Source organism: Sapajus apella, unplaced genomic scaffold (genome assembly GCF_009761245.1).
Source record: "Sapajus apella isolate SASKATOON/1434 unplaced genomic scaffold, GSC_monkey_1.0 scaffold49, whole genome shotgun sequence".
NCBI classification, from domain to species: Eukaryota; Metazoa; Chordata; class Mammalia; order Primates; family Cebidae; genus Sapajus; species Sapajus apella.
The window spans coordinates 1,012,509-1,037,389 of NW_022436989.1; the positions used below are offsets into that span (position 1 = coordinate 1,012,509).

Genomic DNA, 24,881 nt, shown 5'->3' on the forward strand with positions numbered 1-24,881 from the left:
ATATTTATGAAAAACCCACAACATACTTTATGGTGGGACTGAATGCTTTCACACTCAGATTAGACAAGCATACTGTCCAATCACAGTTCTCTCTTAATTCAAAGTAAAAAGTGAGCCAGGTGTGGTGGCTCATGTCTGTAACCCCAACATGTGGAGAGGCTGGGGCAGAAGCATAGTTTGAGGCCAGGAATTCAAGACCAGCCTAGAAAATACAGTGAGATGGTGGCATGTGTCTGTAACTCCAGCTACATAGGAAGTTAAGGTGGGAGACTCACATGAGCCCAGGAGTTTGAGGCTAGAGTGAGATATGATTTTACCACTAGACTTCAGCCTAGCTGACAGAGTGAGACCCTATCTCTAAAAACATAATTTTTAAAAAAAAGTGAACTATGCAAGTAGCCAAAAATAATGACAAAAGGAAACAAAACGAAAATAATAATGCATGAGACTATATAATAAAATTCACATACTTGCAAATTATGTGCATTTTATATTTTTTATTAATTTTTAAAATTAATTATAAAATTTTATTTTTTATTAGCAAAGAAAATAGAAAATCTTTACAACAAAAAAAGCAGTTTTTTCCATAAAAAGATAAAACATATATACACACATATACGTATCTATATACACACACACATACATACCCGCATGCACACACACAAAATGGGTGAGGAATAACCAAAACTTGCCACATAAGATCAGTAAGAAATTTCCAATAATTAAAAACTCATTTTTTAATGATCCATTAATTAGAAAACAAATAACTAAATGAAAATTAAAATTGCCTACATTTAGAAATATATTTCAACTCAGCCTAGGGATCCAATAAATTTTTTAATGAAGAGACAACAATCATGTTAATGGATGAGAAAAAAAAAATGCCTATTAAACTCATGTACTATGGCTTATCTATGGAATTCTCAACTCAATGATTCCTTGTAAAACAATTGAAAATCACCTTGTTTAACAATTGATAAAAATATAACTAGTATAACATTTATAAACTTTTGAGTATTATGCAATAATTTCATCATACTTTTCTATTTACCTGTATTTACAGGATTTCATTCCAATAGTTTTCACTTGTCTTTTGAAGTAACTGTTAAAAACTTTCCTGTATTTTCTCAAACAACCAGGGTTTTACCTCAGTGTGCTTTTACTTACCAGGTCCATCTCCAATGTATGTTATCATGTATTTTTCAATAGATATTTGAGAAATAAGGGCATTCCAACACTCTATATTCATATGGTTCTCAGAAATTAGTTCTTCCATGTCTTCAAATGGAATTGGCATGTATTTACATTCATAAGGCTTTTCTCCGCTGAGTCCTTCTATGATTTCAAAAAATTAAAAAACTTTCTAACTTGTAAGCTTTATTTTAAAAAGAATGGAAAAACTGAGGTCTTTACATTTCTGAAAATTACAATGTTTTTATCCATTGTGAATTATTTTATATATTTGAAAGTGACTGGAAAACTTAAATGCTTTAAAACATTTCTTGCATTTTATGAGGTTCTTTCCCAGTATGGGTTCTTCTATGTTTTAGAAGGGAACTAGGAAAATTGCATACAGTCTAACAGTCCTTACATGTTTTGGGTTCCTCTCTAGTGTGAGTTTTTAATTTTTTCACATGTTCTAATGAAATTAGAATATCTGAACACTTTAACACACTTCTCACATAGATGCGTGTTGTTGTTGTTTACCACATATAAGATCTTTCATGTTTTTGAAGGGAACTGGAACAACTGAAAGCTTTACCACATTTCTTACATTCGTAGGGTTTTACTCCAGTATGAGTCCTTTCATGGCTTCGAAGGGCACTGGAAAAAGTAAATAACTTACCACATTTCTTACATCCATAAGGTTTCACTTCAGTATGAGTTCTTTCATGCTCACAAAGGTTACTAGAATATTTGAAGGCTTTACCACATTGCTTACATTCATAGGGCTTTTCTCCACTGTGAGTCCTTTCACGTACTCTAAGGACTCTGGAACATCTAAAGGCTTTGCCACATTTTATACATTCATAGGGTTTTTCTCCAGTATGAGTTCTTTCATGTATTCCCAAATAAGTGGAACAACTGAAGGCTTTGCCACATTCCTTACATTCATAGGGTTTCTCTCCAGTATGAGATCTTCCATGTTGTTGAAGAGAACTGGAAAAAGTGAATGATTTACCACATTTCTTACATGCATAAGGTTTTTCTCCAGTATGAGTCCTTTCATGTTCATGAAGATAACTTGAATAATTGAAGGCTTTATCACAATGTTTACATTTATATGTTTTCTCTCCAGTGTAAGTGCTCTGAGGCATTTGAAATACACTGGAAAAATCAAAAGGCTTCTCATATACTGTACTCTTATAAGGTCAATTACTAGTGTGTGTTACCATGTGTCTGTCAACACTTTTGAGAGAGATAAAGGCCTTCCCACATTGTTTGCATTTATATAACTTCTCTGGATATTCCACACACTCAAATAGTTTGTTTCCAGTATGAGATATGATGTGCCTATGAAGGGCTGAATGACATATGAAGACTTTTCCACACACATTGCATTCATATGGCTTTACTCCGGTAGAAATTTTCTTATTCAGATTAAAATTTGAATCCTGGTTGAAGGCTTCTCCATATTGACTGCCTTCTTCAATTTCAAACAATCTCTCTACCATATGACTGCTGTAAAAATAATAAATACATGATTAATGGTACATTTATCCATGATTTACATTGCTATTAATACCAGGAAAAATGCAAGTTTCCTGCCATGTCTGAATTGTTTTAAAGTAAATGAATTCATTACTGTAAGACATGGGTCCCCCATAACTATTATCATAACTGTGACAGTCACATGTACAGTTTCTTACTGGTGCTTCCAAGTAAAATATTCAGAAAATATTCAACATTGATATTACATTCAGGTGCATTTTTGCTGAGAATTTTCTGAAAATAAATAACATTTCTAGTGGTTGTTTTAAAAACCCATGACATGCTAAGATTCCCTTAAGGGCATTTTTTATTGTGAATACAAATTACCTTAGATTTCTCACAGGACTTTTGAAGTCATCTTGCATATTCTGGTTTTCTGACTTGTTTCCTAAAATGTACATACATCCGTAAGATTATTATGAATGATATGAAACTTTAAAAACTGCTAGATGCAAGGTTCATTGTACACTGTGACCACATCTAGGTTTTTTCACAAAGTATCCCCTTTCCACATGTCAAATCAGGAAACAACATTCATGACCAAGAAACCCACCCTCCCTCCCTCCTGTTCCCCTCGCTCCCTCCTTCCCTCCCTTCCTTCCTGTCTTGCTCTGTTGCCCAAGCTGGAGTGCAGTGGCTCAATCTCAGTTCACTGCAACCTCTGCTTCCTGGGTTCAAGCAATTCACCTGTCTCAGTCTCCCAAGTAGCTGGGATTACAGGCTCTTGCCACCAAACCTGGCTAATTTTGGTATTTTTTTCATAGAGACGGGGTTTTGCCATGTTGGCCGGGCTGGTCTCAAACTCCTGACCTCAGGTGATCCACCCACCTCTGTCTTCCAAAGTGCTGAGATTACAGTTGTGAGCCACCACACCCACCCAAAACACTTGTTTTCTATTCAACTACATGAAAAATTGTTATTCTTACCTACAGAAGCCAGGTTCCTGAAGATGTCCTGCATCCCATCTCTGTAGAGACTCTTTTGAGAAAGATCCAGCAAAGCCCACTCCTCCTGGGTAAAGGTCACAGCCACATCTTCAAATGACACTGAATACTGGAATATCCCACAAGTCAAGAGGAGGATGACTTAAGACAGACGGTACTAAAGTCTATACTCATCTCATAAAATCTTGCCATAATTCTGCAGACTTCAAACACTTCTTTCATGACTTGGACATCAGAACTTTACTCTGTCTGCACTTAGTGCTTCCCAAGCAACATTCCTCATGCTAAAATGAAACTTCAGAAAGTCAACAGCAGAGTAGAAACACCTTTCTCATTTGGCAGGTTCAGGGAATAAACAGTGCTGTAACAAATGAGGTCACCCCTAATTTCAATGTTTAAGAGTTTCCTTTGAAGGCCTCTCATAACAAAGTCACGCCATCTGTTGTGCATAAAAGTATTAAGTCTTAGACTACATATCATTAGAAATACCTGCTCACAAAGTCATGCTATCTTTTGTGTACAACAGTTAGTATTAAGACTATATGTCCTTAGAAATATCTGCTCACGAAGTCAGATATTTTGGTGTGAGAAAAGATTTTCTTAGGGATCTCATCACCCTAAGTGAGTGGTTCAAAATGTGTTAACAATCTTATGCAAACAATGTATTATAAGCTGAACCCTAGTTTTATTTTGTTTCTGAAAGCCTACTTTATTTCTTACAGTGGGACCCAGGGGATCAGCCCTAAATAACACTCTGAGCATTAAGTCTCTAATGAGCATTCTTAGTAAACAGTAATTTCACATGTTGTTACAACTTGTTAATTGGAGAAATGAGGCATGAGTGTGATTAAAATAAGAGAATATTTGGAAGCTTGAAGGTAGTTTACTCCAGACCAAGTTGAATCCAGTTATAAAGTGATAATTTATCGTTAATAATACAAAACATTATATGTATGGGGGGGTGAGGGGGAGAGAGGCAGAGTTTTTCTCCTGTTGCCCAGGCTGAAGTGTAATTGCACAGTCTCAGCTCACTGCAACCTCCAGCTCCTGGATTCACGTGATTCTCCTGCCTCAGCTTCCCAAGTAGCTGGGACTACAGGCATGCGCCACCATGCCCAGCTAAGACAGGGTTTCTCCCTGTTGGTCAGGCTGGTCTCAAACTCCCAATGTCAGGTGCTCTGCCTGCCTCTGCCTCCCAAAGTATTGGGATTACAGGTATGAAACACTGTACACGGCCTAACAATTTTATAATTTCTATTGGATAACAATTAAAAGTGAGAAATTGATTTTTTCTTCTAGTCAATATCAAATGTCATATAACTGTCATTTTATTTTCTATTTTCTCATTTCCAAGAAAATTGACTTTTTAAAAAAATAGATGTTCTTTCATGTTAGTATGCTTTGCATATTTTCTCATTTTTAAATAGTGTTCATTTTTACTCTTCATACTAATTCTTTCATATTGCGTGTATTGCAGTTTCATTCTTCTACATGTGGCTTGCCAATTATTCCAGCAACATTTGTTTAATAGGGTGTCTTTTCCCCACTTTATGGTTTTGTTTGGTTTATGGAAGATCAGTTGGCTGTATTTGGCTTCATTTCTGGGTTTTGTATTCTGTTCCATCAGTTTGGGTGTCTACTTTTCTAAAAGTACCATGCTGTTGTGGGGACTATAGCCTTGTAGTACACTTTGAAGTCAGGTAAAGTGATGCCTCCAGATTTGTTCTTTTTATTTCATCTTGCTTTGGTTATTTGAGCTCCTTTTTGGTTCCATATGAATTTTAGAATTTTTTCTACCTCTGTGAAGAATGATAGTGTGATTTTGATGGGAACTGTATTGAAGGTGTAGACTGCTTTTGGTAGTATGGTCATTTTTACAATATTGACTGTACCCATCCATGATCATGGGATGTATTTCCATTTGTTTGTATCACTTGTGATTTCTTTCAGCAGTGTTTTGTAGTTTTCCTTGTAGAGACCTTTCACTTCCTTGGTTACGTATTATTCCCAAATGTTGTTGTTTTTTTTTTCCTCCCAGCTGTCCAAAAAAGTTGAGTTCTTGATTTGATTCTAGGCATGGTCGACGTTGGTGTATAGCAGTGCTACAACTTGTGTACATTGATTTTGTATCCTAAAACTTTACTGAATTTATCAGATATAGGAGGTTTCTAAATGAATGTCTGGGATTTTCTAGGGATATGATCATAACATCAGCGAACAGTGACAGTTTGACTCCCACTTCACCAATTTGGATGCCCTATATTTCATTCTTGTCTGAATGCTCTGTAGAAAATTTCCACAGTTACAATGAATAGAAGTGGTGAAAGTGTGCATCCTTGTCATGTTCCAGTTCTCAAGGAAAAATGCTTTCAACTTTTCCTCATTCAATATAATGTTGGCTGTGGGCATGTCATAGATGGCTTTTATTACCTTAAGGTGTGTCCCTTCTATGCTGATTTTGCTGAGGGCTCTAATTTTAAATAAATACTAAATTTTATCAAATACTTTTTCTGCATCTATTCAGATGATCCTGTGATTTCTGTTTTGGATTCTCTTTACGTGGTGTATCACACTTACTGACTTGGATATGTTAAACCATCCTGCTGCACTGCTATGAAACCCACTTGATCATAGTGGATTGTCTTTGTGATATGCTGTTGGATTCGGTATTTGGTTGAGGATTTTTGCATCTATGTTCATCAGGGATACTGGTCTGTAGTTTTCTTTGTTACGTCCTTTCCTGATTTTGGTATTAGAGTGCTGCTGGCTTCACAGAATGATCGAGAGAATCTGCTCTTTGTCTACCTTTTCAAACAGTGTCAATAGGATTGGAATTTTTTTTTTTAATGTTTGATAGAATTTGGCTGTGAATCCATCTGGTCCTGGACACTTGTTTGTTGGTAATTTTTAAAAGCTACCATCCGTATTGTCGGGATAAGTTCAAACTGCATCCTAATTACCTGCTGTAAGAGTTCTGGATCACTGTTGCGATGACTGAAACTGTAGGTGAGAGAGTGGGATTCATACTGGAATCCTAAGACTCCCACGCAAAATCTGTCATTTGAACTTAGCCATAGGCAGTAAATCTCTGACAGGCTCAAGAAAGAAAAAGGCCAAGAGAAAAAATAGAAGTATACTCATGATGTCACAAATTTCTAACAATCAAATATTATTAGATTTACAGCTTGCCTTTTAAAATACTGTGAGGATTAATAAAGCAAAATAAAATTCTTCACTAAAAAAAAAATAAAAATAAAAATAAAAACTACCATCCGTATTAGTCTATTCTCACATTGCTATAAGGAAATATCTGAGACTAGATTAATATATAAATGAAAGAGCTTTGACTCCCAGTTCTACATGGCTGGGAAGGTTTCAGGAAACTTACAATCATGGCAGAAGGCAAAGGGGAAGTGAGGCACCTTTTTCACAAGGCAGCATGAAGGAGAATGACCAAAGGAGGAACTTCCCAAACACTTAAAATCCATCAGATCGCCTAGAAACTCACTATCACAAGAACAGCATAAAGGAAACCAGCCCCATGATTCAGTTACCTCCACCTGGTCTTCTCCTCGAAACGTGGGGATTATGAACACAAATTCAAGATGAGATTTTGGCTGGGGACACAGACAAACCATATCACTTCACTCCTGGCCCCTCCCACATCTCATATCCTCACATTTTAAAACAATTTTTTTTGTTGTGAACAAAACAATCCTCCCAAACCTTAACTAAGTCCAGCATTATCCTACAAGTCCAAGTCTAAAATCTCATCGAAGACAAGTTCCTTCCATCTATGAGCCGGTAAAATAAAATCATTTATCTCCTAGATAAAATGGGGGTAGATGCATTGGCTAAATACACCTGTTCCAAATGGGAGAAATGGGCCAAAACAAAGGGGCTACTGGGCCCATGCAAGTCCAAAATCCAGCAGGGCAGTAAAACCTTAATGGTCCAAAATTATCTCTTTAACTGTATGTCTCACATCCAGGCCATGCTGATGCAAGAGGTGGGCTACCACAGCCTTGGGCAGCTCCACCTCTATGGTTTTGCTGGGTACTGCCCCCTTCCTGGCTGCTTTCACAAGGTGGCATTGTCTGTGATTTTTCCAGGTGCATGGTGCAAGCTGTCAGTGAATCTACCATTCTGGGGCCTGCAGGAGGGTGGCTGTCTTCTCACAGCTCCACTAGGCAGTGTCACAACGGGGGCTTTGTGTGGGGATTCCAAAACCACATTTCCTTTCCACACTGCCTTACCATAGGTTCTCCACATGAGCTATGCCACTGCAGCAAACTTCTGCCTAGACATCCGGGCATTTCCATACATCCTCTAAAATCACAGTGGAGGTCTCCAAACCTCAATTCTTAACTTCTGTGCACCCATAGGCTCAACACCAAGTGAAAGCTGCCAAGGCTTGGGGCTTGAACCCTGGGAAGCTGTACACTCAGGGTTTAGCCATAGCTAGGACACAGCCCCAAGTCCCAAGCAGCAAGGCACTGAGCCTGGATCATGAAATTATTTTTTCTCCTATGCTTTCAACCATGTGTTAGGAGGGAATGCTATAAAGACCTCTGACATGTCCTGAAGACATTTTCCCCATTGTCTTGGCAGTCAACATTTAGATCCTCATTACTTATAAAAATTTCTGCAGCTGGCTTGAATTTTTCCTCAGAAAATGGGTTTTTCTTTACTATCACATCACCAGGCTGCATTTTCAAAACTATTAGCCTCTGCTTCCCTTTTAAACCTGTTTCAATTTCAAACCATCTTTTTTTGAATGCATAAAACTAAGTGCTTTTAAGAGCATCTAAGTCACTTCTTGAATGCTTTGCTTTTTGGAAATTTCTTCAGCCAGATACTCAAATTCATCTCTCTGAATTTCAATGTACTGCAGAGAGGGATAACATGGGGAGAAATGCCAGATATAGTATGCCCCTAAAGTAAAATACATAAATTTTTTTTAAAAAAAGAAAGTTCTAAACTTACCCACAACTTCCTGTGTTCTTCTGAGCCCTCCAAATTGTTCCAACCTCTGCCTGTTACCCAGTTCCAAAGTTACTTCCACATATTCAGGTATCTTTATAGCACCACCCCACTTTCTACAGATTTACTGTATTAGTCCACTCTCACATTGCTATATGAAAATGCCAGACACTAATTTATCTGATAATGTGATTTTTCTTTTTTCTCTTTTTTTTTTAAGACAAAGTTTTGCTCTTGTTGCCCAGGCTGGAGAACAAAGCCACGATCTTGGCTCACTGCAACCTGCACCTCCCGGGTTCAAGTGTTTCCCCTGCCTCAGCCTCCCAAGTAGCTGTGATTACAGGCATGCACCACCAAGCCCAGGTAATTTTGTAGTTTTAGTAGAAACAAGGTTTCTCCACATTGGTCAGGCTGGTATCGAACTCCCAACCTCAGGTGATACGCCTGCCTCAGCCTCCCAAAGTGCTGGGATTACAAGCGTGAGACATTGCACCCAGCCAAGACTCAGTGATTTATAAAAGAAACACATTTAATTGACTCACAGTTCCACATGGCTGGGAAGGCCTCAGGAAACACAATCATGGCGGAAGGCAAAAGGGAGCTTCTTCACATGGTGGTAGGAAGAATGACTGAAGGAGAAACTTGCCAAACATCAAACCGTCAGATCTCGTGAAAACAGTTACCTCCACCTGGTCTCTAATTCAAGAAGAGATATTGGGTGGGGGACAGCCAAACCATGTCACCATCTCAGTGCTGCTCCTTGTTATTGGTCTGTTCAGAGTTTCTATTTATTTCTGATTTAATCTAGGAGAGTTTTATACTTTGGAATTCATAAATCTCCTTTAGGTTTTCTAGTTTGTGCACATAAAGGTGTTGAAAGTAGCCTTAGTGATCTTTTCTACTTCTGTCATATTGTTTGTAATATCTCCCATTTCATTTCTAATAACTAGATTTTCTCTTCTTGATTAATCTCACTAAAGGTCTATCAATTTTGTTTCTCTTATCAAAGAACCACCTTTTTGTTTCATTTATATTTTGTAAGTTTTGTTTCAATTTCATTTAGTTTTGCTCTGATCTTTTGTTACTTCTTTTATTCTGCTGGGTTTGGGTTTGGTTTGTCCTTCTTTCTCTGGTTCTTTCAGGATTAACCTTAGAATGTTTGTACTCTTTCAGACTTTTTGATGTAGGCATTTAATGATATAAACTTTTGTCATAGCACCACTTTTGCTGTATCTCAGAGGTTTTGGTAAGTTGTATCACCATTATCATTCAGTCCAAAAAGTGTTTAAGTTTCCACCTTGATTTCACTATTGCCCCAACAATCATTCAGGAGCAGATTATTTAATTTCCATGTACTTGCATTGTTTTTGTGTTCCTTCTGGAGTTGATTTCCAATTACACTCCATTGTGGTCTAAAAGAGTACTTGATATGATTTTGATTTTCTTAAATTTAATGGCACCTGTTTTATGGCCTATCATATGGTCTATGTTAGGGAATGTTCCATGTGCTGATGTGTACTCTGTAGTTGTTGAATAGAATGTTCTGTAAATATCTTTTAAGTCCATTTGTTCTAGAATACAGTCAAGCCCATTGTTTACTTGTTGACTTTCTGTCTTAATCTGTGTAGTGTTGTCAGTGGAGTATGAAAGTCCCCCACTGTTATTGTGTTCCCATCTATCTCACTTTTTAGGTCTAACAGTAATTGTTTTATAACTTTGGAAGCTCCAGTGTTAGATGTATAGAGATTGAGGACTGTGATATTTTACTATTCGATGAGTCTTTTTATCACATTATATAATGATCCTTTCTTTTTTTAATTGCTGTTGCTTTCAAGTTTGTATTGTCTGATACAAGAATAGCTACTCTTGCTCCCTTTTGGGGTTCATCTGCATGGAGTATCTTTTTTCACTCCTTTACCTTTAGTCTATGTGAATCCTTATGTGTTAGATGAGTCTCTTGAAGACAGTAGATACTTGGTTGGTTAATTCTCAGCCATTCTGTCATTCTGTATCTTTTAAGTGAAGTATTGAGGCCATTTACATTCAACGTCAGTACTGAGATGCAAGGTATTCTTCTATCAATCATGCTAATTTTTGCCTGAATACCTTGGATTTTGTTTTATACTTTAAGTTCTGAGGTACATGTGCAGAACGTGCAGATTTGTTACATAGGTGCCATGGTGGTTTGCTGCATCCATCACCCCGTCATCTACATTAGGTATTCCTCCTAATGCTATCCCTCACCTATCCCCTAGCCCCCGAGAAGCCCTGGTGTGTGATGTTCCCCTCCCTGTGTCCATGTGTTCTCATAGTTCAACACCCACTTATGAGTGAGAACATGTGGTGTTTGGTTTTCTTGTCAGTTTGCTGAGATGATGGTTTCCAGATTCACCCATGTATCTGCAAAAAACATGAACTCATCTTATTTTAAGGCTGCATAGTATTTCATGGTGTAAATATGCCACATTTTCTTTATCCAGTCTAACACTGATGGGAATTTGGGTTCGTTCCAAGTCTTTCCTATTGTGAACAGTGCTAAAATAAACATGTACATGTGTCTTTATGACAGAATAATTTATAATCGTTTAGGTATATACCTAGTAATGGGATTGCTGGGTCAAATGGTATTTCTAGTTCTAGATCCTTGAGGAATCACCACACTGTCTTCCACAATGGTTGAACTAATTTACACTCTCACCAACAGCTTAAAGGTGTTCCTATTTCTCCACATCTTCTCCAGAATCTGTTGTCTCCTGATTTTTCTAAATGATCGCCATTCTAATTGGCGTGAGATGGTATCTCACTGTGGTTTTGATTTGCATTTCTCTAATGACCAGTGATGATGAGCGTTTTTTGGTTTGTTTTTTTTTTTTATGTTTGTTGGCTGCATAAAAGTCTTCTTTTGATTTTTTTTTTCTTTCCCATTTTATGAAGGGGTTGTTTTCTTCTTGTAAATTTAAGTTCTTTGTAGATTCTGGATATTAGCCCTTTGTCAGATTGGCAGATTACAAACAATTTTTCCCATTCTGTTGGTTGCCGGTTCACTCTAATCAGTTTCTTTTGCTATGCAGAAGCCCCTTAGTTTACTTAGATCCCATTTGTCTATTTTGGCTTTTGCTGCTATTACTATTGGTGTTTTAGTTATGAAGTCCTTGCCCATGCCTATGTCCTGAATGATATTGCCTAGGTTTTCTTCCAGGGTTTTTATGGTGTTAGGTCTTATGTTTAAATCTTTAATCCATCTGGAGTTAATTTTTGTATAAGGTGTAAGGAAGGGGTCTAGTTACAGTTTTCTCCATATGGCTAGCCAGTTTTCCCAATAACATTTAGGGAATCCTTTACCCCACTGTTATTTTTGTCAGGTTTGTCAATAATTAGATGGTTGTAGATGTATGGCAGTATTTTTGAGGCCTCTCTTCTGTTTCATTAGTCTATATCTCTGTTTTGGTATCAGTATCATGCTGTTTTGATTACAGTAGCCTTGTAGCATAGTTTGAAGACAGGTAGCATGGTGCCTCCAGCTTTTTTCTTTTTTTCCCCCTTGCTTATGATGGTCTTGGCTATGCAGGCTCTTTTTTGGTTCCATATGAAATTTAAGGTGGTTTTTTTCAATTCTGTGAAAAAACTCAATGGTAGCTTGAAGGGGATAGCATTGAATCTAAAAATTACTTTGGGCAGTATGGCCACTTTCATGATACTGATTCTTTGTAACTATGAGCATGGAATATTTTCCATTTGTGTCCTCTCTTATTTCCTTGAGCAGTGGTCTGTAGTTCTCCTTGAAGAGGTCCTTCATATCCCTTGTTAGTTGTATTGCTAGGTATTTTATTCTCTTTGTAGCAACTATGAATGGGAGTTCACTTATGATTTGGCTGTTTGGTTATTGGTGTATGGGAATGCTTGTGATTTCTGCACATTGATTAGGTATCCTGAGACTTTGCTGAAGTTGCTTATCAGCTTAAGGAGATTATGGGCTGAGACAATGGGGTCTTCTAAATATACAATTATGTCATCTGCAAATAGAGACAATTTGACTTCCTCTCTTCCTAATTGAATATCTTTTGTTTCTTTTTCTTGCCTGATTGCCCTGGCCAGAACTTCCAATACTATGTTGAATAGGAGTGGTGAGAGAGGGCATCCTTGTCTTGTGCCAGTTTTGAAAAAGGAATGCTTCCAGTTTTTGCCCATTCAGTATGATACTGGCTGTGGGTTTGTCATAAATAGCTCTTATTATTTTGAGATATGTTCTATTGACCCCTAGTTTATTTTTTAGCATAAAGCCTGTTGAATTTTGTTGAAGGCCTTCTCTGCATCTATTAAGATAATCCTGTGGTTTTTGTCTTTGTTTCTGTATATGTGATGGATTATGTTTATTGATTTGAGTATCCTGATCCTGCCTTGTATCCCAGGGGTAAAGCCAACTTGATTGTGATGGATAAGCTTTTTGATGTGGTGTTGGATTCGGTTTGCCAGTATTTTATTGAGGATTTTTACATCAATGATCATCATGGATACTGGCCTGAAATTTTATTTTTTAGTTGTGCCTCTGCCAGGTTTTGGTATCATCCTTGTAAGAGCTTTAGTGCTTCCTTCAGGAGCTCTTATAAGCTCTTATAAAATGAGTTAGAGAGGATTCCCTCTTTTATTTGGAATAGTCTCAGAAGGAATGGTACCAGATCTTCTTTGTACCTCTGGTAGAGTTCAGCTGTGAACCCATCTAATTCTGGACTTTTTTGGGTTTGCAGGCTATTAATTGCTGACTCAATTTTAGACCTTGTTATTGATCTATTCAGGGAATCAACTTCTTGGTTTAGTCTTTGGAGGGTGTAAGTGTCCAGGAATTTTCCATTTCTTCTAGACCTTCTGATTTATTTGCAGAAAGGTGTTTATGTATTCTCTGATGGTAGTTTGTAGTATGAGGTTGGTGGTAATATCCTCTTTATTTTTATTAAATCTATTTGAGTCTTATCTCTTTACTTCTTTATTAGTCTAGCTAGTGGTCTATCTATTTCATTAGTCTTTTCAAAAATCCTGGATTCACTGATTTTTTTTGAAAGGTTTTTTGTGTCTTGATCTCCTTAATTTCTGCTCTGATCTTATTTATTGTCTTCTGATAGCTTTTGAATTTGTTAGTCCTTGCTCCTCTAGTTCTTTTAATTGTGACATTAGGATGTCAATTTTAGATCTTTCCTTCTTTCTCTTGTGGGCATTTAATGCTAAAAACTTCCCTCTGCACACGGCTTTAAATGTGTCCCAGAGACTCTGGTACTTTGTGTCTTCGTTCTCATTGGTTTCAAAGAACATCGTTATTTCTGCCTTCTATTCATTATCCAGTAGTCATTCAGGAGCAGGTTGTTCAGTTTCCATATAGTTGTGCAGTTTTGAGTAAGTTTCTTAATCTTGAGTTCTAATTAGATTGCACTGTGGTTTGAGAGACTGTTAGGTTTTCTGTTCTTTTGCATTTACTCAAGAGTGATTTACTTCCAATTATGTGCTCAGTTTTACAATAAGTGTGATGTGGTGCTGAAAAGAATGTATTTTCTGCGGATTTGTGATGGAAAGTTCTGTAGATATCTATTAGGTTCTATAGCTGGTTCTCCTGAATAGAGCACACTGATGCATTTTGACTCTTTATCTAGCTTGCCAGTCTGTGTCTTTTAATTGGGGCATTTAGCCTACTTACTTTTAAGGTTAATATTTTTATGTGTGAATTTGATCCTGCCATTATGATGCTAGCTCTTTGTTTTGCTTGTTAGTTGATGCAGTTTTTTCATAGTGTTGATGGTATTTACAATTTGATTATACTTTTCCATGTTTAGTGCTTCCTTCATGAGCTCATAAGGCAGGCCTGGTGGTGAGAAAACCTTTCAGCAGTTGCTTGTCCTTAAAGGATTTTCTCCTTTGCTTATGAAGCCTAGTTTAGCTGGATATAAAACTCTGGGTTGAAAATTCTTTAAGAATGTTGAATATCGGCCCCCACTCTCTTCTGGCTTGTACAGTTTCTGCCAAGAGATCTGCCGTGAGTCTGATAGGCTTCCCTTTGTGGGTAACCTGAACTTTCTCTCTGGCTGCCCTTAGTATTTTTTCCTTCATTTCAACCCTTGTGAATCAGACAGGGGTTGCTCTTCTCGAGGAGTATCTTTGTGGTATTCTACTTATTTCTTGAATTTAAATGTTGGCTTGCCTTGCTAGGTTGGGGAAGTTCTCCTGGATAATATCCTAAAGAATGTTTTCTAACTTGGTTTCATTCTCCCCATCATTTTCAGGTACACCGATCAAACTTAGATTTGGTCTTTACATGTAATCCCATGTTTCTTGGAGGCTTTGTTCATTTCTTTTCACTTTTTCTCTAATCTTGTCTTCTAGCTTTATTTCATTGAGTTGATCTTCAATCTCTGATATCCTTTCTTTTGCTTGATTCAGCTGTTGAAACTTGTGTATGCTTCATGAAGTTTCTGTGCTGTGTTTTTCAGCTCCATCACGTCGTTTATGTTCTTTTCTAAACCGGTTATTCTAGTTAGCATTTCATCAAACTATTTTTTTTTTGCAGATTGTTAGCTTCCTTGCACTGGGTTAGAACGTGCTCCTTTAGCTTAGAGAATTTTCTTATTACCCACCTTTTGAAGCCTGCTGTCAGTTCATCAAACTCATTTTCTGTGCAGTTTTGTTCCCTTGCTGGTGAGGAGTTGTGATCCCTTGGCGGAGAGGAGGTGTTCTGGTTTTTGGAATTTTCAGCCTTTTTGCACTGGTTTCGCCTCATCTTTGTGGATTTATCTACCTTTGGTCTTTGAAGTTGGTGACCTTTGGATGGGGTCTCTGAGTGGACAGTCTGCTGATGTTGATGCTACTTCTTTCTGTTTGTTAGTTTTCCTTCTAACAGGCCCCTCTGCTGCAGGTCTGCTTGAGTTTGCTCGTGGTCCACTCCAGACCCTGCTTGCTCGGGAATCTCCAGCAGGGGCTGCAGAACAGCAAAGACTGCTGTTTGTTTCTTTCCCTTGGAGCTTCGTCCCAGAAGGGTACCTGCCAGATGCCAGCCAGAGCTCTCCTGTATGAGGTGCCTCTCAGCCCCTGCTGGGAGTTGTCTCCCAGTCAGGAAACACAAGGGTCAGTCTTTTATCAGAGCTAAAACACTGTGCTAGAAGATCCAGTGCTCTCTTTAGAGCTGCCAGGCAGGAACATTTAAGTCTGCTGAAGCTGTACCTACAATTGCCCCTTTTCCCAGGTACTCTGTCTCAGGATGGTGGGGGCTTTCTAAGTCCTTGACAGGCTGCTGCCTTTTTTCAGAGAAGCCCTGCCCAGTGAGGAGGGAGTCTAGTGACACAGTCTGCCTGCAGAGGCATTGCTGAGTTGCAGGGGCTCTGCCCAGTTCAAGCTTCCCGGCGACTTTGTTTACACAGGCAAGGTTAAAACCGCCTATTCGAGCCTCAGCAATGGCAGACGCTCCTCCTCCCACGTCGAGTTCAGACTGCTGTGCTGGCTGCAAGAATTTCAAGCCAGTGGATCACAGCTTGCTAGTGTTCATGGGGGTGGGACCCGTCAAGCCAGATCAGTTGGCTTCCTAACTTCAACCCCCTTTTTCATGGGAGTGAACAGTTCTGTCTCACTGGCATTTTAGGTACCACTGGGGTATTTAAAAAAATCTGCTGCTGAGGCTAGGTTGGTGTTTTCCCAAATGGCCACCCAGTTTTGTGCTGGAAACCTAGGGCCCTTGGGTTTATGCACCAGAGGGAATCTCCTGGTCTGTGGGTTGCGAAGATCATGGAAAAAGTGCAGCATCTGGGCTGGAGTGCCAGGAACAGTCCCCAGTGGCTTCCCTTGGCTAGGAGAGTGAGTTCCCCAGCCCCTTGCCCTTCCTGGGTGAGGGAATACCCTACCCTGCTTCAGCCCACCCTCCTTGGGCTGCCCCTACTGTCTAACCAATCCCAGTGAGATGAACCAGGTATCTTAGTTGGAAATGCAGAAATCACCTGCCTGCTGGGTTGCTCTCGCTGGTAACTGTAGACCAGAGCTCTTCCTATTTGGCCATCTTGTCAGGCAATATCTTCTTTTTTTTTTTTTTTCATTGTGTTATTGTTGTATAGGTCATGTGAGATTTATGCCTTAAGGGAGTTCTATGTTGGTGTGTCTTGAAGTTTTGTTTCATGATTTAGATCTCCTTTTAGAAACTGTTGTAGTGCTCATTTCATAGTAGTGAAGTCTCAGTATTTGCTTATCTGAAAATAATTTTATCTTTCCTTCATTTACAAAGCTTAGTTTCACTGGATACAAAATTTTTGGCGAACAGTTACATTGTTTAAGGAGGCTAAAAATAGAACTCCAATTTCTTTTAGCTTGTAGCTTTTCTGCTGAAAAATCTGCTGTTAATCTGATTGGTTTTCCTTCCTAGGTTACGTGACAGTTTTGCTTCACAGCTCTTCAGATTCTTTCCTTCATCTTCGCTTTAGATAACCTGATGAGTAATGGATTATCTTTTTGTGATGAATTTTCCAGGTGTTTTGTCAGCTTCTTGTATTTGGATGTGCAGGTCTCTAGCAAGGCCAGGAAAGTTTTCCTCAATTATTCCCTCTAAGAATTCCAAAATTTTAGTTTATTCTTCTTCCTGAGGAACACCAATTACTGCTAGGTTTGAAGATGGGGTTTCACCATGTTGACCAGGATGGTCTCGATCTCTTGACCTCGTGATCCACCCGCCTCGGCCTCCCAAAGTGCTGGGATTACAGGCTTGAGCCACCGCGCCCGGCCCAGCTCTGTTCTTTTTTCATTTTCTTTCTTCTACTCGTTCACTTCAGTTGTTGAAACTTTCCAGTGTACTTTGCAGTTCGCTAAGTGTGTCATTTATTTCCAGAAGTTGTAACTTTTTTTTACTGATGCTATGTGTTTGGAGATTTTTTCATTCATATCCTGTATTTTTTAAAAATTCCTTTAAATTGGTTTCCATCTTTCTCTGGTGCCTCCATGAGTAGCTTAACAATCAACCTTCTAAATTCTTTTCCTGGCAATTCAGAGGTTTATTCTTAGTTTGCATCCACTGCTGGGGAACTAGTGTAATTTTTGAGGGTATTAAAAGAACTTTGTCCTATTACCAAAATTGTTTTTCTGGTTCCTTCTCATTTGGGTAGGCTATGTCAGAGAAAAGATCTAAGGCTCAAGGACTGCTTTTCACATTCTTTTGTAATGCCTTGATGTGGAGCCCTCCCCTTTTACCTAGGGATGGGGCTTCCTGAAACCCAGAAGGCAGAGATTGTTAGTGCTCTTCTAGGTCTAGCCACCCAGTGGTGGTGCTGAACTCTGGGCTAGTACTAGGCAGCGTCTGCAAAGAGTCCTGTGCTGTGATCTATCTTCTGGTCTCTCGGCCTGGATACCAGCACCTGCTCCATTGGATGTAGCAGGGGAGATAGGTCAAGTCTGTGAGGGTCCTTGGTTGGGGGGGGGGGGGGAGAGAGGGGGAGGGAGGGGGGGGGGGGGGAGGGGGGGGGGGAGGGGGAGAGAGAGAGCGCGCGCATGCACACATTTTCTTAAATGCTAATTATGCTAGCAATAAACTTGTCATGTGGACAGACTCAGAGCCTCTGATTAGCCAGGATGTTACAGGTGGTGGAATTAGCTGCTGTTTGCTTCTTTCTTGAAGCAGGGTTGTTCTATTATGCATTGCTGTAATGGCTTGCATTGGTTGGCCTGCTGCCAGGTGTGACGCCTTTCTAGACAGGTGTGCTTAGGGCAAGGTCACCTGAATAAGTATTTCTTGGGTGATGGCTGGAGTCATAGAATTCCCTAAAAATTATGTCTTTTGTCTTTGGTTACCAAGGTGAGTAGAGAAGAACGATCAAGTGGGGGCAAAGTTAGGCGTGTCTGAGCTCAGACTCTCCTTAGGAGAAGCTTGGTGAGACTGCTGTGGGAGATGGTGGTGTGGTATTCAGGCCAATATATCTTGCCCCAGGCTACAAGCCTCCGCACAGAGAATGCAAGTAGGGCTTTTAGGCCCCACCCCCATCCCATCTGCTGTGACTTCTGTGCCGGTATATCCGCACTTACCATTCATCAACCCCCAGATTTTGACCAGGAAAGTTCACACTCAGTCAAAATTATTATAAAGTTCAGCTGGAAGTTTCCTTCTCCCTGTGGTCCTTCCCCAAGTCCCCTCACAGCTCACCCCTTCTGACTGTGTGAGACAGTCAGAAATGGCTTCCCTGAGGACCAGAAGTGCCCACTGGTTCTTCTACCTTTGTATTTCACTTGGCTCTCTAAATTTGTTTCAGCTCTGGATAAGGTTAAATCCTCCTGTGATCTGGATTTTCAGGTTCCTCTGTGAAGATGTCTGTTCAGAGGTGGACAATCCCCTCTCACACTTTGGGCACTCATAGTTTTTCAGCTGTCTCATGCAGCTTGCAGTGGCAAGCCGCTTCCTTCAAAAGGTATGTGAATTCTTTTGGTTTTCCTGGTATGCTTCTGTGGTAGTTCTTGGAGTGAAAGTTCATAATGTGAGACTCCACATGCTGTGGAGCAACAATTTAGTCCTGCCTCCTAGCTGCCATTTACCCTAGTTATCCCTCAGCACTGGATAATCTTGAAGCTTACTTCAGCAAGAGTTAAAGGCTGAAACAGAGTTTTAAAATACCTAGGTACAAATTAATGAAATAACCCAAGAAATAGAATTACACAAAAAAATGGAAGACTTATTTTGTTTCTTCTTCTTCTTTTACAGCTCCCAACATTCTACAAAATCTCTGTTTAGCACTGGCTAAAATAAGAGGAACTTCAGTGACTATATACAAAAAGTAGCACAGTCTCTTCAAAAATAGTTTGGAAGAGTCCCTGAACAGGTAACTACAGCCTTTAACAAAAATGGCAGACACAGGACAAGGGGAAGAAATTGATTTCTAGAGTTACCTCATTATAATATTTAGATGTTAACTTTTCACCAACAACAAAATCTTACAAAGAATATAGAAAAACAGAAAAATATGGTATGTCAATGGGAAAAAAAGAGGAGTTAAATCATCTCTGAGAACTTTGGACATTAGACTTACTAGACAAATACTTTTTAAACCAACTTTTATGTCTATAATATGTATATACCTAAGACAGAACATTAGAACACATAATACAGAAACTTTTAAAAACAGCAAAGACAAATAGAGAGATCAACAGTTACAGTGGGAGGTACCAACACACCTCTATATGTAACTGACAGATCAAGAAGGCAGAGAATAGCACTACTATAGTTTAAACCAGAGCAATATCAATCATGTGTTAGTTTTTATTTGTAAAATATAACAGCAGCAGATTACATATATTTTGTCAGGATCACATGGTGTATTTACCAAGATGGGTCACACTCTGAGAAATAAAACAGACCTCGAGAAATTAAACACACAAACAAAACCTAGTAAACAGGAGAGTGAAGGAAGATGGACAAATAGAAGGCTCCATCTGTCATCCATGCCTACAAGCACAACAAACTTAACAACTATCTACACCAAAAGAAACTTCATAAGAACAAAATCTCAGGTGAGCATACCTGCTTTTAACTTCCTACCACTGAAAAAGGCACTGAAAAGATTAGGTAAGCGTCTTGAATTGCCAGCACTAACCTTCCTCCATTACCTGGCTGCAGCTACATAGCACAGAGAATATGTGTGACTGGGAAAGGTAGAGCACAGCAGTTGTGCCACTTTGCATTGGAATGTAGTGCTACCAACACCAGGCAGAACTCGGCTAACTTCAGCAGAGGAAACATTTAGACTAGTCCTAACCAGAGGGGACTTGCCTATCCCAGTGGTTGGAATTTGATTTCTAGCAAGCCTCAACACCAGGGCTACAGTGCTCTGCAACCCTAAATATACTTGAAAAGCAGTCTAAGCCACAAGAACTGCAACTCCTAGGTGACTAGCTGGGCTCAAAAGTGGTAGACTTAAAAGATACATGATCTACTGAAATGCCAGCTGGCATAACTAAGGGCTTGCACCACCCCTCCTGCAACCTCAAACAGCGCAACTCATTGCTCCAAGGGAACCAACCACCTTCCACTTGAGGAGAGGAGAGGGAAGAAGACTCTCCTCAAGTAGACTTTGTCTTGCAACTTGGATAAGCTCAGCTCCACTAGGAGAGGGCACTGGGCAGAGTTGTGAGGCCCCCATTTAGGCCCTAGCTCCTGGAGGACATTTCTAGACACATGCTTGGCCAGAAGGTAACCAAGTGCCTTGAAAGAAAGAACCCAGTCCTGGGAGGACCCATCACTAGCTAATTTAAGATACCTTAGGTCCTGAATAACCACAAGTGATATACAGGTAGTAAGCCACAGGCCTTTGGTGACATTCAGAGATGTGTTGGCTTCAGGTGAGACCTAGCACATTCCCAGTTGTGGTGACAATAGTGACAGACTCCTGTTTGAGGAAAAGCAGAGTAAAAAGTAAAGGAAACTTTGAACTACACTTTTCTCAAATAACAATGAGTTATAAGATAGTACTTGCAAGTCTTCTGGTAACCTTGAATCAAAAAACATACAATGGATACACAAAACATAACAAGAAAGAAATTAAGTCATACTGAAGAAGAAAAACAGGAAAATTAGTTGGGCAGACAGCTAAAAACTGATCTTTGGTTGAACTTCTTTAAAGAGGCCACCTAAAAAAAAATCTGCAGGCACAGATAAGGAAACTTGCACAAACCTCCGGCCCAATCAGATAAAGACACAAGGACCAACATAACAACACCTATAAGGGAAAAAGACCCAACATGGAAATACCTTTGTCCTTTGTATAATCAGCAGGCTTCCAGGAAACAATCTCTTCCTTTGTGGGCACTTACATGGTGGGCTCTAGTGGGCACTTTCCTTTCCTTTTTTGGACATGCTTTGTGTAAGCCAAGCCTCTATGAATCATCACTTCAGCCTCTGATTGGTCCCAGGCCAAGCAGAGTAACACTTTCTTCAAGACCAGTCAGCACATTCTTTTCCTTCCCAGTCCATAAAAATTCTGGTACCAGACTCATATTTGGCAACCCAATCAGATGCCCTTCTCTGCTGTGGAGAGCTTTCTTCTTTCACGTATTAAACTTTCACTCCAACCTCACCCTTTCTGTACACACTCCTTAATTGTCTTTGTCATGAGACAATAAGTTCCTGTGATATCACACAAGAGACTGCTTGTTGTAATGCACTGTTGAGGCTGTAACAATACCACCAAAAAAAAAAAAAAAAATCACCTTCACTGAACACCACCGAATTTAACTGAACTAAATTCTCCAATCAAAAGATGCTGAATGCTTCAATGGATATAAAAAAACAAGACCCACTAATTGGCTGCCTAACATAATTCACCTATAAAAACACATTTAGACTGAAAACAAAGGGATAAAAAAGATATTCCTTATCAATAGAAATCCAAAAAAAGAATAGATATATCAGATGAAATAAATTTCAAACAAAAACTATAAAAAGAGACAAGTCACTCCATAATAGGTCAATTAAGCAAGAGAATATAACAATTTTAAATATATATGCACCTAATACTGAAGCACTCAGACTTACAAAGCAAAAATATTATTAGAGCTAGAGAGACAGACCTCAAAAGATAACAGCTATAGACTTCAACACCCTACTTTTGGCATTAGACAGATCTTCCAGACCCCCCCACCCAAAAAAAAAAATCAACAATGAAATACTGGAATTGCTCTGCACTACAGACCAAATGGCCCTAATAGATACTTAACATTCTGTCCAACAGCTGCAGAATACACATTCATCAGAACATGAATCATTCTCAAGGATAGACCATCTGGTAGGTCACAAAAAAGTCTTACAACACACACACACACACACACACACACACACACACACACACACACACACACGAAATAGTATTAAGCATCTTCTCTGACCAAAATGGAATAAAACTAGGAATCAATAACAAGACAAATTTTGTAAACTAAACAGACCCACAGAAATTATTATTCTCCTGAATGAGCCAATGAAGTAATTTAAAAGGAAACTTAAAAACTTCTGAAAACAAATGATAATGGAAACAAAACATACCAAAACCTGTGGGATACAGTGAAAGCAATACTAAGAGGGAAGTTTATAGCTGTAAATACCTACATCAAAAAAGAACAATTTCAAAAAAAGCACCTAATAATGCATCTTTAAAAACCAGAGAAGAGGCTGGGTGTGGTGGCTCACACCTGTAATCCCACCACTTTGGGAAGCCGAGGTGGGTGGACCACCTGAGATTAGGAGTTTGAGACCAGCCTGACCAAAATAGTGAAACCCTATCTCTACTCAAAATACAAAATTAGCAAGGTGTGGTGGTGCATGCCTGCAATTGCAGCTACTCAGGAGGCTGAGGCAGGAGAACTGCTTCAATCTGGGAGGTGGAGATTGCAGTGAACCAAGATCAGATCATTGTACTCCAGCCTGGGCAACAAGAGCAAAACTGTCTCAAACAAGAAAAAAAACAAACTAAAAAAGATCAATCCAAATCTAAAATGAGTAGAAAAGTAGTACAAAGAAAGAAACAATAAAGATTAGAGCATAAATAAATAAAACTGAAATGAAGAATACAAAAGATGAAGCAAAAAGTTGCTTTTTGAAAAGTTAAACAAAATTGACAAACTTTTAGCCAAACTAAGGGAAAAAAAATACAAGTAAATAAAATCAGAGGAGAAAAAAGTGACATTAGAACTGATGCCACAGAAATTCAAAGGATCACAGCTTCTACTATGAAGAACTATGTGCCAATAAGTTGAAAAATCTAAAAAAAAATGAATGTCTAGAAACATACAATCTATCAAGATGGAATCAAGAAAAAATTTAAAATCTGAACCAACAAATAAGAGGTCATGACACCAAGGCCATAATAAAAAAGTCTTCCTGTAAAGAAAGGCCAGGAAGTGAGGGCTTCACTGCTGAATTCTACCAAATATTTAAAGAACTAATTAATATCAATCCCACTCACACTATTCTGAAAAATAGATTAAAAAGGAATACTTCCAAACTCATTCTATAAGGATGGTATTATCCTGATAGCAAAACCAGACAAAGACATATCAGGAAAAGAAAATGACAAGCCAGTATTACTGATGAATATTGATGCAAAAGTCAAGGCTGGGTGTGGGAGCTCACACCTCTAATCCCAGCATTTGGGAGGCTGAGGCAGGAGGATCACCTGAGGTCAGGAGTTTGAGACCAGCCTGGGCAACATGGTGAAACCTCATCTCTACTAAAAATACAAAAATTAGCCAGGCATGGTGATACATGCCTGTAATCTCAGCTACTCAGGGAGGTTCAGGTGAGATAATTGCTTGAACCCAGGAGGAAGATGTTGCGGTGAGCCAAGATCACACCACTTGTACACCAGCCTGGGAATGGAGCAAGACTGTCTAAAAAAAAAAAGAAAAGAAAAGAAAAAAAAAAATGAAAGAAATCTACAACAAAATACTAGCAAGCCAAATTCAACAATATATTAAAAAGATCATTCATTATGACCAAGTAGGAGTTATCCCCGTGATACAAAGGTGGTTCAACATATGCAAACTGATCAATGAGATATATAATATCAACTGAATGAAGGACAAAAACCATATAATCATTTCAATTGATGCTGAAAAAACATTTCATGAAATTCAGCATCCCTTCCTGATGAATAGTCTTAAAGACATGGTGATAGAAGGAACATACCTCAACATAAATAAAAGACATATATGACAGACCCACAGCTAGTATCATACTGGATAAAAAACTGAAAGCATTTTCTCTAAAATCTGCAACACAACAAGGATGCCCACTGTCACTACGGTCATTCAGTGTAGTACTGAAAATCTTAGCTAAAGCAATTAGACAAGAGAAGGAGATAAAGGGTATTCAAATTGGAAAGGAATGAGTCAAATTAGCCTTGTTTGCAGATGATATGATCTTATATTTGAAAAAATCGAAAGACCTCACCCCAAAAAAACTATTAGAAGCGATAAATTCAGTAGAGTTGCAGGATACAAAATCAACACACAAAAATTAGTAACATTTTTATATGCAAACAGTGAACAATCTGAAAAAGTAATCAAGAAAGTAATCTTATTTACAATAGCCACACAAAAAATTAAATACCTGGGAATTAACTAAAGGAAGTAAAAGATCTCTAAAATGAAAACTTTGAAATAGATAAAGCAATTCACAACACTAAAAAATGAAAAAAAATTCCATGTTCATGGATCAGAAGGATCAATATTGTTAAAATGTCCATGCTACCAAAA

The 24,881-nt window shown here is 38.7% G+C and overlaps 1 protein-coding gene across 1 annotated transcript; it reads right to left on the reverse strand.

Moving 5' to 3' along the window:
- Window positions 1–562: 562 nt before the first annotated feature.
- ZNF670 (zinc finger protein 670) lies at window positions 563–10,807 on the reverse strand. The gene is given in 4 exon segments (XM_032242081.1): window positions 563–2,682; window positions 3,040–3,100; window positions 3,639–3,765; window positions 10,558–10,807. Coding segments are annotated over 4 exon segments (1,335 nt in total). The 5' UTR covers window positions 10,726–10,807; the 3' UTR covers window positions 563–1,703.
- Window positions 10,808–24,881: the final 14,074 nt, after the last annotated feature.